The following is a 13,025-nucleotide window of genomic DNA, read 5'->3' on the forward strand; positions in this document are numbered from 1 at the left end:
TGGATACAGGGCCAACCCCGTCACCCTCACTGCTTGAGGCCAGATGCCAGGGCGCTCAGCAAGGGCGGCAGGGTGGGCGGCTGGACCAGCTTCTGTTGGGAGGCGGGGGGCTCGGCACAGGGCTGTGTGGGCCGGGGGCTTGGACATTTGAAGGCTGTCACATGCATTGTGAGCGCCACAGTCAGACGTGTGGGGGGGGGCAGGGGGGGTCTGAGGACGTCTTTCCATGCCACCTTCACACCCACTGTTAGCCGGATCCAAGGAGACTCACTGGGTGGGAAATGAGCTGACACTTTTATTAGGGAGAGAGAGAGAGAGGAACTAGGGAGGTGAAGAAAGGAAGGTCTCCTGGCCTCACCCCCTTTCCCTCCTCCTGGGCTCCATGGACCCCCATCTCCCACGCTGTTGCCCTCTCTGTACCCCACGCCAAGGAGCTGACCTCCTGGGCCCCTCACAATCTGGAGCCAATTCCCAGCGCGCCCTCCTCTCCCAGTGAACCCGGGGGGCCTCTGGAAGGAAGGCGCCCCCTGGCTTCTCAGGAGGAAGTGTCCTTGGCCAGGAAGGAGCTGGCAGTGGTGCAGGACTCCTCTTGGGGCCCCAGGCTGGGCGGGGCGCGCCTCCGAGCAGCGCAGCAGAGCAGGCTGCGCAGCTCTGAGGAGACGCTGCTGCTGAAGGAGGCATAGATCCAGGGGTTGGTACAGCTGTTGAGGCTGCCCAGCAGCATTAGCAGCACGAAGGGAGGCCCTGTGTGGGGGGAGGAGAAGGATTGGGGGCTGCAGGTACCCAGGCAGGGGCGCGACCCCATGTGCCTACTAGGGGCTAGTGAGCCCCAGGCTGGATGGGGGGGGCAGGTAGAGGTGCATATGCAGCCAAGCCCCAGCACTTCCCGTCGCCCTACCACAGCCACACCCACCTTCCGTCGGTGCCTTCGGGTCCCACGCCGCCCACAGTTGCACAAGGAAGAAGGGCGCCCAGCACAGCACGTAGACGATGACAATGACCAGCGTCATCCTCACGGTCTTGGCCATGGCTGCCGACACAGGGGCTCCCTCGCCGGAACTGGCTGTCCGACGTCCCCTGGCCCTCTCTGCTGGCCCTGGCACCAGGCTGGCATGAATCTCCCGGAAGATGAGCACCTGACAGGCAGCGATGCCCAGAGCAGGTGCCACAAACACCATTAAGGCAATCCAGGTGACATAGGCACGGAGGCCCCAGGGTTCGATAAAGAGGCCCCAGCACTCGAAGACCCCACTGTGGCCTTCCACTTCGCGCTGGGCAAAGATGAAGAGCTGGGGCAGGCTGAAAAGTAGTGAGAAAGCCCAGGCCAGCAGCACCGGCTGGTTCCAGTGAGCGCCCCCTCCATGGCGGTATGCCACCATGGGGTGGCAAATGGCACGGTGGCGGTCCAAAGTCATGGCCAGGATCATGTAGGAGGAGGCATACATGCCCACCATCTGCAGGTACTTGACAGCCCGGCACAGGGCATCAGGCCCTTGGAAGCGGTCGGTGGCATCCCAGGCCAGCTGGGGCAGCACTTGGAACAGAGCCACGACCAGGTCAGCCAGGCACAAGTGGCCGATGAAGACGTGCATAGGTGCCCAGCGGCCACGCCGGCCATGCCGCGCCAGGGCCCCCAGCACCAGGCTGTTGCTCAGGGTCACGGCCACAAAGACTATGGAGAGCAGGGCCAGCTCCGCCTGGGCTAGCAGCTGGTTCCGGGTGTCCTCCTTGCTGCTGTTGCCAGGTGGGAGAGGCTGAGAGAGGGGTCGAGGCACAGCTGGGTAAGGACCGGGGAGGAGGGGGGGAGAGGAGAGGGCTAAGTTAGGGGAGTGTGCTCTGCAGGGGGATCAGAGACCAAAGGAGGTTCCACTGGACAAGTAGAGCCAGTGGCCTGGGTCTTCTGATGCCCCACCTGCAGGGCCCTCATCCTTCACCTCACATGCTAGGGAGGGAGGGGCAGCCCCAGCCCCAGCCCCCAGGGGCCTCCTGGAGAGAAGGGTGAAAGAGGTCCCTGAAACAGGGGCTTCTAGGCTTCCTCCAACCCCACTGCAGCCAAGCCCACAGTTGGGGGAGGGGAGGGGCCCAGGGGCTGGAACCTTACCAGAGACGGTGGGAGCCGTGAGCATGGTGGGGTGTCCTGAGTGCCTGGAGGAGACAGGGTGGCGAGCTCAACCTCCCCCCCCCCCAAAGGGCCGGCCCTGCTGCCCAGACTCTTTGGACAGAGGTCCTTAGGGTGGCATAGTGTCTGTGTGTGGGGCTGGGGTGGGGTGGGGGTACCAGCCTGTGCGTGCAACTGTGTGTTTTCCAGCAATTGGGCACTGGGGTGTGTGTGTGTGTGTGTGTGTGTGTGTGTGTGTGTGTGTGTGTGTGTGTGTGTGTTTTCTAGCGATCAGGAGCTGGGGGGACACCCTTGGCTGGGTCAAGGTTGGTGAGGTCTGGCCCCACCGAGCCAGGCATGGACCTTGGGGTCCTGCTATGCTCCTCCTAGGACTGGGCAGGGGAAGATAGAGAGGGGGACAATGAAACAGATGGCCAAACGGAGCCTAGGACCCACCTAGGCAGTCCACAGACCCGAGGCAAACATATAGAACCCCCCTGTCCTAACAGAGGCTCCGAGAGGCGCAGCGGGAGAGCTGGGGACTGGGTGGGAAGGGCCGGCGCGCCCCCGGGGCCCTTGCAGACCCTTACCTGGCTGGGCTCCTGGGGTCCTGGGAGGGTTCCTGGGAAGCTAGGCAGCAGCGGGCTCAAAGGTGTCCCAGGAGCTCAGATCTGCTCTCCATCGCCCGCCCCGCCCCAGCCCAGCGTCTGGGAGTGACCTGCCCAGGGGGGGACTTCCTCCCCTCCTCCCCCTCCGCCCTCCCTGGCCTCCTGCCTGTGGCACCGGGAAGGACTGCTTCCCTTCCCGCCCCCAGCCCCTCCCAGGTCTGTCCCCAGGATTCCATTCCTGAGGGCCCTGAGACTGGTCCCCAGCGTGGCCCAGCTGTGACCGCCAGGCCGGCTACTCGCCCCCCTCTCTGCCCCTGCTGCCCCCACCCCCCACCCTGGGGCCCAGCTTACTAGAATGCTGGGTCTGGCAGGGCTCTGGGAGATCACTTAGTTCAGCGTCTCCATCCTAGACATGGGGAAACTGAGACCAGTGCTCAGGATCATACAGCTTTTCTGGGGTAAGCTTGGCGCCTCCTTCCCAAGCCAGGCTCCTTCTGTCTGTCTTCGGGTCCGTGTGAGGAAAGGGTGAGAGCTCAAGGAATCCCCACTAACACAGAGGGCCGGCCCCTCCCAGGCCCACAAAGCCCCTCCCCCTCCTCAATTAGGGCCAGCCGGAGATGAAGGACAGGAAGGGAGGAGGTGGGGTGGGATCAAGGTCTTAACGTGCCCTGCGAGATCCAGTTTCCTCCCCAAGGCCCAATGGGAGCCAGGGACACCCTTGCCCTGCTCCTCCCCCACCTGAAACTACCTGTCCCTGAAGGAGGGGGCTTCTGAGCTCCTGCACTCATGCATATTCCAGCTCCCCCCGCCCCCGCCCCCGCCCCTCACACACACACCCTCACTTATATGAAACAGCCATATGCCCACAAAGGCATACACACTTGACATCACAGACACACATTTGGGTTCCTGTGCCCTGTGTGGAGGGCCCGAGAGGTGCCGCCCTGCCAGGGCCTTCAGGACTGGGCCTCCCCTGCCTCCTCTCACCTCCTCAGGCTCTAGGACTCCCTCAACCTCTAGCCCAGCGTTCTCCCCCATCCCAGGCACCCCCATCCCACCCCTCCCCTGCCCTCACTCAGCCCAGGCTGGCCCAGCCGAGCCCAAGGCAGTAGCCTGCACACAGCCAAGGGCCAGGCTCTGGCCTGAGTTCGACTCTTTTTTCCTGTTTGTCTTCTCTGTTGACCTGCAGAGACCAAAACAGCCCCTCACCGACCAGGCCCAAGTATAACCAAGGCCAAGGCCTCCTCTTCCTACCCAGAGAGACTGGCTGTACCCCAGCCCCTCCCAGCCTCTGGGCAGCAGGGGAGGTGGGGGCAGGTGTCTTATACATGTACCACACCCCCTACACACCGCACACATAGCATACAGCACACACACACAGCCCTCAATGCACACGCATGCATACCGCACACACACATCCTACCTCCTGACATTACATATGTACCAGCCTGCAGTGGCCTCTGTGGCCTTGGTCACCAAGACTCTCCCAGCCTTGCAGGCTAGGTGGAACCTCCCTGTCCACCCCAGGAACTGAGGCGCCTGCAGAGGATCATATGTCCCTGTTTTGCCATCCCCAGCTGTGTGACCTTGCACAGGCTATGCCCAGCTCTCTACGCCTCAGCTTCCTGTTCTGTACACTGAGAATCTAATGATCAAAGGTGGACACGTGGTGGCCCAGGTGGTGTGGTTCAGTGGTTGGGCATTGACCTATGAACCAGGAGGTAACGATTCCACTCCCGGTCAGGGCACATGTCCGGGTTGCAGCTCAATCCCCAGTGTGGGACGTACAAGAGGCAGCTGTTCAATGATTCTCTCTCATCATTCATGTTTCTCTCTCTCTCTCCCTCTCCCTTAAAAAAACACACACACACACAAAAAAGAGGTGGATACGCAGTGATAGGATGGGCAATGGCCTGACCCGCAGGTGCCTCCAGAAGTGCCTGCTTTCACTGCAATAGGGCAGTGCTAGAGGCTGGCGAGAGATGCTCCCGGGACTGGTCAGGAAGGGGTGCCAGCCTTCCCGGGCAATCACTTCCTTATGAGTTTCTCCGCTTGGATTCTTGGATTCGCAGGGCTGGATCCCAGTGGAGAGCTGACGCAGGGCGGGGCCCTGAGCCATGAGGCCGGGCCCGTGACCATCTCTGCTCTGCGCACTCCTTGTTTCCTGTTGTTGAGCCCAGGGAAAAGTCTTGGGGAAGGCCCCCCTTCCTGTCGCTTTCTCTGGGCTCCAAGAAGCAAGGGGAGGGGTTTGTGTCCACACCGAGGCCAGGACATAAAGGGAAGCTGCTCATGGAACTCCCCCTGGTCAGCCAGCACAGTCCTGGGGACCTCCGAGGAGCTGAGAGCCACCAAGGCAGGAGGGTGTGTCCAAGAGAGTCTTGCTCTTCAGCTGAGAGCCCTGAAGGCTCAGGAGTCCGTGGTGCACGTGCTGGCGCTGCATGGGCGCCGTGCCAGGGAGAGGCCGGCCCGGCTGAGTCCCATGCCTACAGCAAGGAGCCAGTCAGAGGGGAGAGGCCCCTGCCCCAGCCACCTACAGGGGACAAGAAAGATGGAGCTTGGCAGCAGCTCAGGAAAAGAAAGGCTGGCTGGATTATTCACTGTCAGGGCCACGTGCGTCAGCAGAGATGGCACTGGGCTGCCCAGAAGCCCCGGCCCCCTGGACAGCAGGTACTGAGAGCAGGGCGCATACCTGGAGACAGGCAGGTGAGTGGGGGCCCTGGAGAGGAGAGAGAAGGCAGGATCCCTAACCGGCCCATGCTCACCCTGGGGAGCACTGGGAAATTCGTTCTGGAAGGCTGGAGAAGGGCTTGGCTATGGCCTGACCAGTTACCCTCAGCGGACCTCAGGCCTTGGGCCTGGGGCAGGACTGAGCGGACATTCTCCCCACCCCCCTCTCCCCCCAGGGCAGCCCCTCTGCCCTGCTTTCCACCACCTCCCTCTAAGATTCCATTGGCAGAAAGCATTCCCTGGGTGGTTGAGGTGTGGGGCTCTGCACTCTCCTGTCTGCGCAGAAGAAGCCGGGAGGCCCCGGGAAGCAGGGAGCACTGGCTGTCCCAGGTGCCAGCCGCCGGGGCAGGAGGTCAGAGCTGGCAGGACCCCAGATCTGCCTGCCCTGCTCTCGTACTGGCTCTCTGTAACCAGAACCTTTTATTTATTTACATTTTGATTGATTTCAGAGAGGAAGGGGGGGGGGGGAGAGAGAGAGAGAGAGACCAAAAATGAGAGAGAATTATTATTGATCGGCTGCCTGCAACCCTGGCATGTGCCCTGACAAGGAATCGAACCGTGACTTCCTGGTTCATAGGTTGACACTCACCCACTGAGCTAGGACAGCCGGCCTGTTAATCAGAACCTTTTGCTCAACAAATAGCAAGTTCTGCACTTGGTGTGGAGGTGGGAGGGTCTGGGCCCTGCCAGGAGGAGCACAGGGTCCTATGCTGAGAGGAGTGGGGGCAGAGAGACTGGGAGAAGCCCCAGGAAAGAAATGGTGGGACATGATTAACGCTACCAGGCAGTGGGGATGGAGAGGAAAGGCATTTCTTGGGCCCTGGATAGACTCTTGAAAGACATTTGGGATGAAAGAGTAAGAGGAGGCAGCCAAGGACATGGAGAAGGAGTGATGGAAAACCAGGAGAGCGCCCGACTGGTGTGGCTCAGTGGCTGAGTATCAACCTATGAACCAGGAGATCATGGTTCGATTCTGGTCAGGGCACATACCCCGGGTTGCGGGCTTGATCCCCAGCAGGAGGTGTTCAGGAGGCAGCCAATCAATGATTCTCATCATTGAAGTTTCTATCTCTCCCTCTCCCTTCCTCGTTGAAAATAATAGAATATATTAAACACACACACACACACACACACCCCAGGAGAGCTTGGGTTCACAAGGCTGGGAGGAGAGACAGGTGCCACAAGGGAAGGAAAGACACAGCAAAGCTGCTGAGAGGCCCAGAGAAGGAGGCAACCCTATTGGACATCCCTCCCTACTGGGTGCACATTGCAGATGGCGGACCTGCGCGGCAGTGGGAAGAATGAACGTGCTCACACCAACTGAAATGATGCCTGAGGAGCACGGCGAGGAAAGCCTGATGTCATTCCCATGCCTGGGAGAGGCTCGGATGGGGAGAAAGAGCTTTGAGTCAAAGGATGGGGTCAAAGGACGGGATTGAAGGGGGGAGCACGTGCCTGTGTGCGTGCAAGTGTTCACTGAGTCATGTATGGGCCAATGACAACAGGAGGACAGGGTGACCATTCATCTGAGGTCCAAAGTAAAGTTAAACAGAGCCTGTTTGCAAAAGTTGCAGAAGGAGGAGAGTGATACCTGGTGGATTAGGAGCCCTGCAGGCTGGGGAAGGGCAGGGTCCCCAGGAGGCTCTGGGTCACCCCTCTCCTGGGCTGAGGAACTGGGGTGTAGAAGGCAGGTGAGCAGTTGAGGGCTGTGTCCCCAGGTGGCCATGCGGTCCCCATCTGAGGGGAAGGCAGCCCTGTAGGAGGCCTCTCTCTCTCTCTCTCTCTCTCTCTCTCTCTCTCTCTCTCTATATATATATATATATATATATATATATGATTTCAGAAAGAGAAGGGAGAGGGAGAGATAGAAACATCAATGATGAGCCGAAGCCGGTTTGGCTCAGTGGATAGAGCGTCGGCCTGCGGACTGAAAGGTCCCAGGTTCGATTCCGGTCAAGGGCATGTACCTGGGTTGCGGGCACATCCCCAGTAGATGTGCAGGAGGCAGCTGATCGATGGTTCTCTCTCACCGATGTTTCTAACTCTCTATCTCTTTCCCTTCCTCTCTGTAAAAAATCAATAAAATATATTTAAAAAAAAAGAAAGAAAAGAAACATCAATGATGAGAGAGAATCATTGATCGGCTGCCTCCTGCACACCTGCCCCACTGGGGATCGAACCCACAACCTGGGCCTGTGCCCTGACGGAAAATCAAACCATGACCTCCTGGGTCATAGGTCAGTGCTCAACCCCTGGCGGGGCAAAAGGTGTATCTTTCTGGTCAGAGTTATACACACATGTGGCTTAAAGTGGCAGATGGTTCAAGGCTGAGGCTTGTAACAGAAAGCAGCAGCTGCTCCTCATTTCGCCTTCCCAGAGCAGAGCCAACCGGTTTCAGCTCCTTCCAGGGGCTTTCTGGGTAATTACCTCTGTGTGACTCAGAAATGAACCTCCAGCTCTCCGTTCATCATCGCCACCACCACACAGCCTTCCCCCTCTGCTGCCTGCCTTCCATACGGCTACATCTAGAGCTGCTTAATCGGTGCCCAGTGCTTCCACTCTTCTGACTGCCGTGGCCCAGCCAATGATTTCTCTCCTTGTCCTGAATGACTTTAAAAAATATTTGTTACTGATTTCAGAGAAGAAGGGAAAGGGAGAGAGAGATAGAAACATCAATGATGGGAGAGAATCATTCCTCGGCTGCCTCCTGCACGCCCCACACTGAGAATCCAGCCTGCAACCCGCGCATGTGCCCTGACCGGGAATCGAACCGTGACCTCCTGGTTCACATAGGTCAACCCTCAACCACTGAGCTATGCCAGCTGGGCCTGAATGGCTTAAAAATCAGCTTCATTGAGGTAAGATTAGCATAAAATGAAATTCACAAATTGTTTGGTGAGATTTGCCACATGGATACAGTGGTGTAATCACCACCATAACCATGACAGAGGATGTTTGCATCATTCCAGAAAGTTCCCTCGTGGCCCTTTGCAATCTCTTTCCCCAACCTGGAGCCTAGCAACCAGGATGTTTCTATCACTACAGATTTGTCTTCTCTCGAATTTTATATAAGTAGAATCAGAGAGCATGTAGTATTTCATGTCTGGCTGCTTCCACTCAGCAGAATGCCTCTCTGTTGTGTGTCAGGAATTAGTTCCTCTTAGTGCTAAGTAGGGTTCCATTGTATGCATGAACCGCAGCTCATTTAGCCCAGTACCAGCTGATGGGCAGACATGTGGGTTGCTTCCAGTTTGGGGCTGTTATGAAGAAAGCTGCTCTGAACTCTTGAGTACAAGCCTTTGTATGCACATGTTTTCATTTTCCCAGATAAATCCTTAGACATGGGGCTGCTGGGTCATATGATAGGTGTATGTTTCAGTTGATAAGAAACTGGCAAATTGGTCCTAGCCGGTTTGGCTCAGTGGATAGGGTGTCGGCCCGTGGGCTGAAGGGTCCCAGGTTTGATTCAGATCAAGGGCACATGCCTGGGTTGCGGGCTTGATTCCCAGTAGGGGGCGTGCAAAGGGCAGCTGATTAATGGTTCTCCCTCACCATTGATGTTTCTATCTCTCTCTCTCCCCTTTCTTCTTTGAAATCAATTAAAATATATATAAGAAACTGGCAAATTGGCCCTGGCCAGTGTGGCTCAGTTGGTTGGAGTATAGTCCCATGCACCAAAAAGTGGTGAGTTCGATTCCTGGTCAGGACACATACCCAAGTTGTGGGTCCCCTGGTTGGAGCACATGTGGGAGGCAGCCAATTGTTCTCTCTCTCTCTCTCTCTCTCTCTCTCCAAAAAAAAAAAAAAGAAATGTTTTCCACACTCATCATATGACATGACAGTTCCATTTGCTCTGCACTTACTATGCCAGTCTGTTATTTTGCTTTCAGCCTCTGTAATCTTAACCATTTTAGTGGTATTTTTATTGGGGTTTTATTTTGCATTTTCCTTATGACTGACGATGGTGAGACTCTTTTCATACACTTATTTGCCATTTGTATATATTCATTGGTAAAGTGTCTAGTCAAATCTTTTGTCAATTTGTTAAAGTTTTCTCAATTATTGAGTGGTAAGAGTTTGTTTCCTTTTTGACATACTTTGGTTACAAATCCTTTAACAGATATGTTTTGCAAATATTTTCTCCCAGTCTGTGGCTTGCCTTTTGATTTTACTAAAAGTGTCTTTTAAAAAGGAAAGATTTTAAATTTTGATGAGGTCTAATTTTATCTGGAGTTTTTTCATAGTTGGTATATTTTGTGTCCTATCTAAAAAGTCTTTGCCTAATCCAATGTCACAGATATTCTCCCATGATTTCCTCCAGATGGTTTATATTCCTAGCTCTTATATTTAGGTCTGGGATTCATTCTGAGTTAAATGTTGTGCATGGTAGAGGTAAAGGTCTGGGTTCCTTCTTTCTAAAATTTTTTTAAAATATATTTTTATTGATTTCAGACAGAAGAGAGAGAGAGAGAGAGAGAGAGAGAGAGAGAGAGACATCAATGATGAGAGAGAATCATTGATTGGCTGCCCCCTGCACGCCCCCTACTAGGGATTGAGCCTGCAACCCGGGATGTGCCCTTGACCGTAATGAACCTGAGACCCTTCAGTCTGCAGGCTGATGCTCTATCCACTGAGCCAGACCTGCTAGGGTTGGGTTCCTTTTTTTGCATGCAAATAACCAGTTGTTCCAGCACCATTTGTTCAAAAGACTGTTCTTTCCTCATTGAATTACCTTAGTACCTGCTATGTGTGGGTCTGTTTCTGGACTCTCAGTTCTGTTCCACTGTCTATATCCTATCTGTATACCAATACCTATCTTGGTCACTAGGTCTTGAACCCAGATAATGTAAATTCTTCAATTTTGTTCTTTCTCAAAATCATTTTGATTAGTCTAGGACTAAGTGGTCGGCAAACTGCGGCTGGCGAGGCACATGTGGCTCTTTGGCCCCTTGAGTGTGGCTCTTCCACAAAATACTGACTTCTGTGCATGGGCCACGAAGTTTCAATCGCACTGTATGTGCGCACCTGCACATGGTATTTTGTGGAAGAGCCACACTCAAGGGGCCAAAGAGCCACATATGGCTTGCGAGCCGCAGTTTGCCGACCACTGGTCTAGGTAATTTGCATTTCCATCTAGATTTTAAAATCAGCTTGTCAGTTTCTACAAAAAAAAGACCTGGGTTTTAATTACCATTACATTAACTCTATAGATAAGTGTGGGGAAAATTGACATCTTAACCATAATGAGTCTTTTGACCCATGAATAGGCTATTTGTCTCCATTTATGTAAGCTTCTTTCATTTCTCTCAGCAATATTTTTTAAAAATATATTATTATTATTGATTTCAGAGTGGAAGGGAGAGGGCTAGAGAGACAGAAACATCATTGATGAGACATAATCATTGATCAGCTGCCTCCTGTACACCCCACACTGGGGATCGAGCCCACAACCTGGGCATGTGCCTGACTGGGAATTGAACCATGACCTCCTGGTTCATAGGTTGACAACCACTGAGCCATGCCAGCTAGGCTCTCTCAGCAATATTTTATAGCTTTTGGTACACAGGTATGCACATAGGTTATTAAGTTATCCCTAAGTGTTTCATATTTTGATGTTATTATAAATGGTACTTTTAAATGTCAATTCCATATATATATATATATATATATATATATATATATATATGTGTGTGTGTGTGTGTGTGTGTGTGTGTGTGTGTGTGTATGTATGTATATCAGAGAGGAAGGGAGAGGAAGAGATAGAAACATCAATGATGAGAGAGAATCATTGATCAGCTGCCTCCTGCACACCCCACACTGGGGACTGAGTTTGCAACCCAGGCATGTGCCCTGACGGGGAATCGAACTATGACCTCCTGGTTCATAGGTCAATGCTCAACCACTGAGCCACATCAGCCAGGCCAGACTTCTTTTGCTGTGTTTCATATTTACCTATATTCTTTGTCAAGCTACTTGACAAAAAGGTCTGATTTAGGAAGGCATTTAGATTTATAGCAAAAGTTTTCCATCTGCAGGTACCACCTTCAAAGGAATTGACTTTACAGTGCTGATGTAATCTGCTGGTTCCCTGTGAACAGTGTGCAAAAAATTACGTCAACCCTATGGAAAGTCAGATACCAAAAAACGGAACAATGTATACAGTTGAGGAAAGTATCATGCTAAGTTTTCCCCATCTAAAAATTAATCAATGGAATAAATGCATGAACTATGGTTGCCTTGGTTTCAGGAAACGCACATTTGGGAATTCCATTCTTGTTCTCATCTCATGTCCGTGGACAGGATTTTGTTGGCCACCATGCTATTTGCTTTGTGGGTTGTGGTAGTGAAGGAACGCAGTCGTACTTGCTCAGAACTGGTAATGAGCTGTGGTCCTGACTCTTCCCACTTTTCAGGTGCAACCAAATCTTTGTCTGTATAGATCAGCAGTTCAAATGGACAAGAAACTTCCCACCGTGGCAGAAATGTCACTGTAGCTGTGATCTGTGCCAATGAGGGGATTTCTGCGGCTTTCCTCTGGGTGGACTGTCATCTGTGACAGCCTTATCACACTCAATATCAAACTGCTATCTTTCAAGGACCTTCCCACTTTCAATATTCGAAATGACTACCACTGGTTTCTAAACTGAATACTTGTTACCCGGCCACTGTGGCTCAGTGGTTGAGCACTGACCTATGAACCAGGAGGTCACGGTTTGATTCCCAGTCAGGGCACATGTCTAGATTGTAGGCTCGGTCCCCAGTGTGGGGCCTGCAGGAGGCAACCCATCAATCAATCATTCTCTTTCATCATTGATGTTTCTATCTCTCCCTCCCCCTTCCTCTCTCTGAAATCAATAAAAATATATTTTAAGATATAAATAAATCAGCTGAACACTTGTATAATCAGTCTTTTAGTTGTTCCACCAAATTATTTAGATATTTCATGAGCTCAGAATCAGTAATTACAAGTGAGGTGAGCCCATATTTCTGCACGCAATAAAGGTTTCAGATGCCACGCTGATATAAAATGCTGTTGATGCCAAATGAGAAGAACTCAGCCAGGATTTTGGTGTTCCCGTGAAGGATGATTACCTGCTGCCCGGAGAGCTGCCTAGCCATGCCAGGCCCACAGCCTCGGGCGTGCCCACCACACAGAGTGACCTCAGGGCTCACCGCTAACGCATATGCATTTTATTTATTTTTTAAATGTCTTTTTACAGCTGGTGTGTTCAAACCATTGTCCAACAAAGTCCACACATTGCATTTGGTTTTATTTTATTTTATTTTTTAAATATATTTTATTGATTTTTTACAGAGAGGAAGGGAGAGAGATACAGAGAAACATCAATGAGAGAGAAACATCGACCAGCTGCCCCCTGCACATCTCCCACTGGGGATGTGCCAGCAACCCAGGTACATGCCCTTAACCGGAATCGAACCTGGGACCTTTCAGTCCGCAGGCCGACGCTCTATCCACTGAGCCAAACCGGCTTCGGCTATTTTATTTTTAAATATATATTTTATTGATTTTTTACAGAGAGGAAAGGAGAGGGAGAGAGTCAGAAACATCGATCAGCTGCCTCCTGCACACC

The 13,025-nt window shown here is 53.1% G+C and overlaps 1 protein-coding gene and 1 pseudogene across 2 annotated transcripts; both read right to left on the reverse strand.

The window, feature by feature from the left end:
* Positions 1 to 12: 12 nt before the first annotated feature.
* Positions 13 to 3,207, reverse strand: AVPR2 (arginine vasopressin receptor 2). 2 transcript variants are annotated; one of them, XM_059679859.1, is made up of 4 exons: positions 3,058 to 3,207; positions 2,102 to 2,145; positions 914 to 1,777; positions 13 to 744 (listed from the first exon to the last, which is right to left on the reverse strand). In XM_059679859.1, exons 2-4 carry the CDS (start codon positions 2,124 to 2,126, stop codon positions 536 to 538), a joined length of 1,098 nt encoding a protein of 365 aa, XP_059535842.1. In that variant the 5' UTR covers positions 2,127 to 2,145; positions 3,058 to 3,207; the 3' UTR covers positions 13 to 535. The 2 variants fall into 2 exon arrangements, with proteins under 2 accessions (XP_059535842.1, XP_059535841.1); XM_059679858.1 differs by lacking the exon at positions 3,058 to 3,207 and adding an exon at positions 2,689 to 2,810.
* An 8,505-nt stretch (positions 3,208 to 11,712) lies between these two features.
* On the reverse strand, positions 11,713 to 12,552 carry LOC132224772 (mitotic spindle assembly checkpoint protein MAD2A-like; annotated as a pseudogene).
* Positions 12,553 to 13,025: the final 473 nt, after the last annotated feature.

This window comes from Myotis daubentonii, chromosome X (assembly GCF_963259705.1).
Source record: "Myotis daubentonii chromosome X, mMyoDau2.1, whole genome shotgun sequence".
Classification (NCBI taxonomy): domain Eukaryota; kingdom Metazoa; phylum Chordata; class Mammalia; order Chiroptera; family Vespertilionidae; genus Myotis; species Myotis daubentonii.

Coding starts and splice junctions, on each gene's coding strand:
- AVPR2 (XM_059679859.1), bottom strand. CDS start 2,126: ATGCTCACGGCTCCCACCGTCTCTG. Junction 1,778..2,101: donor CACGGCTCCCACCGTCTCTG/GTAAGGTTCCAG, acceptor GTCCTTACCCAG/CTGTGCCTCGACCCCTCTCT. Junction 745..913: donor CCCGAAGGCACCGACGGAAG/GTGGGTGTGGCT, acceptor CCCCCCACACAG/GGCCTCCCTTCGTGCTGCTA.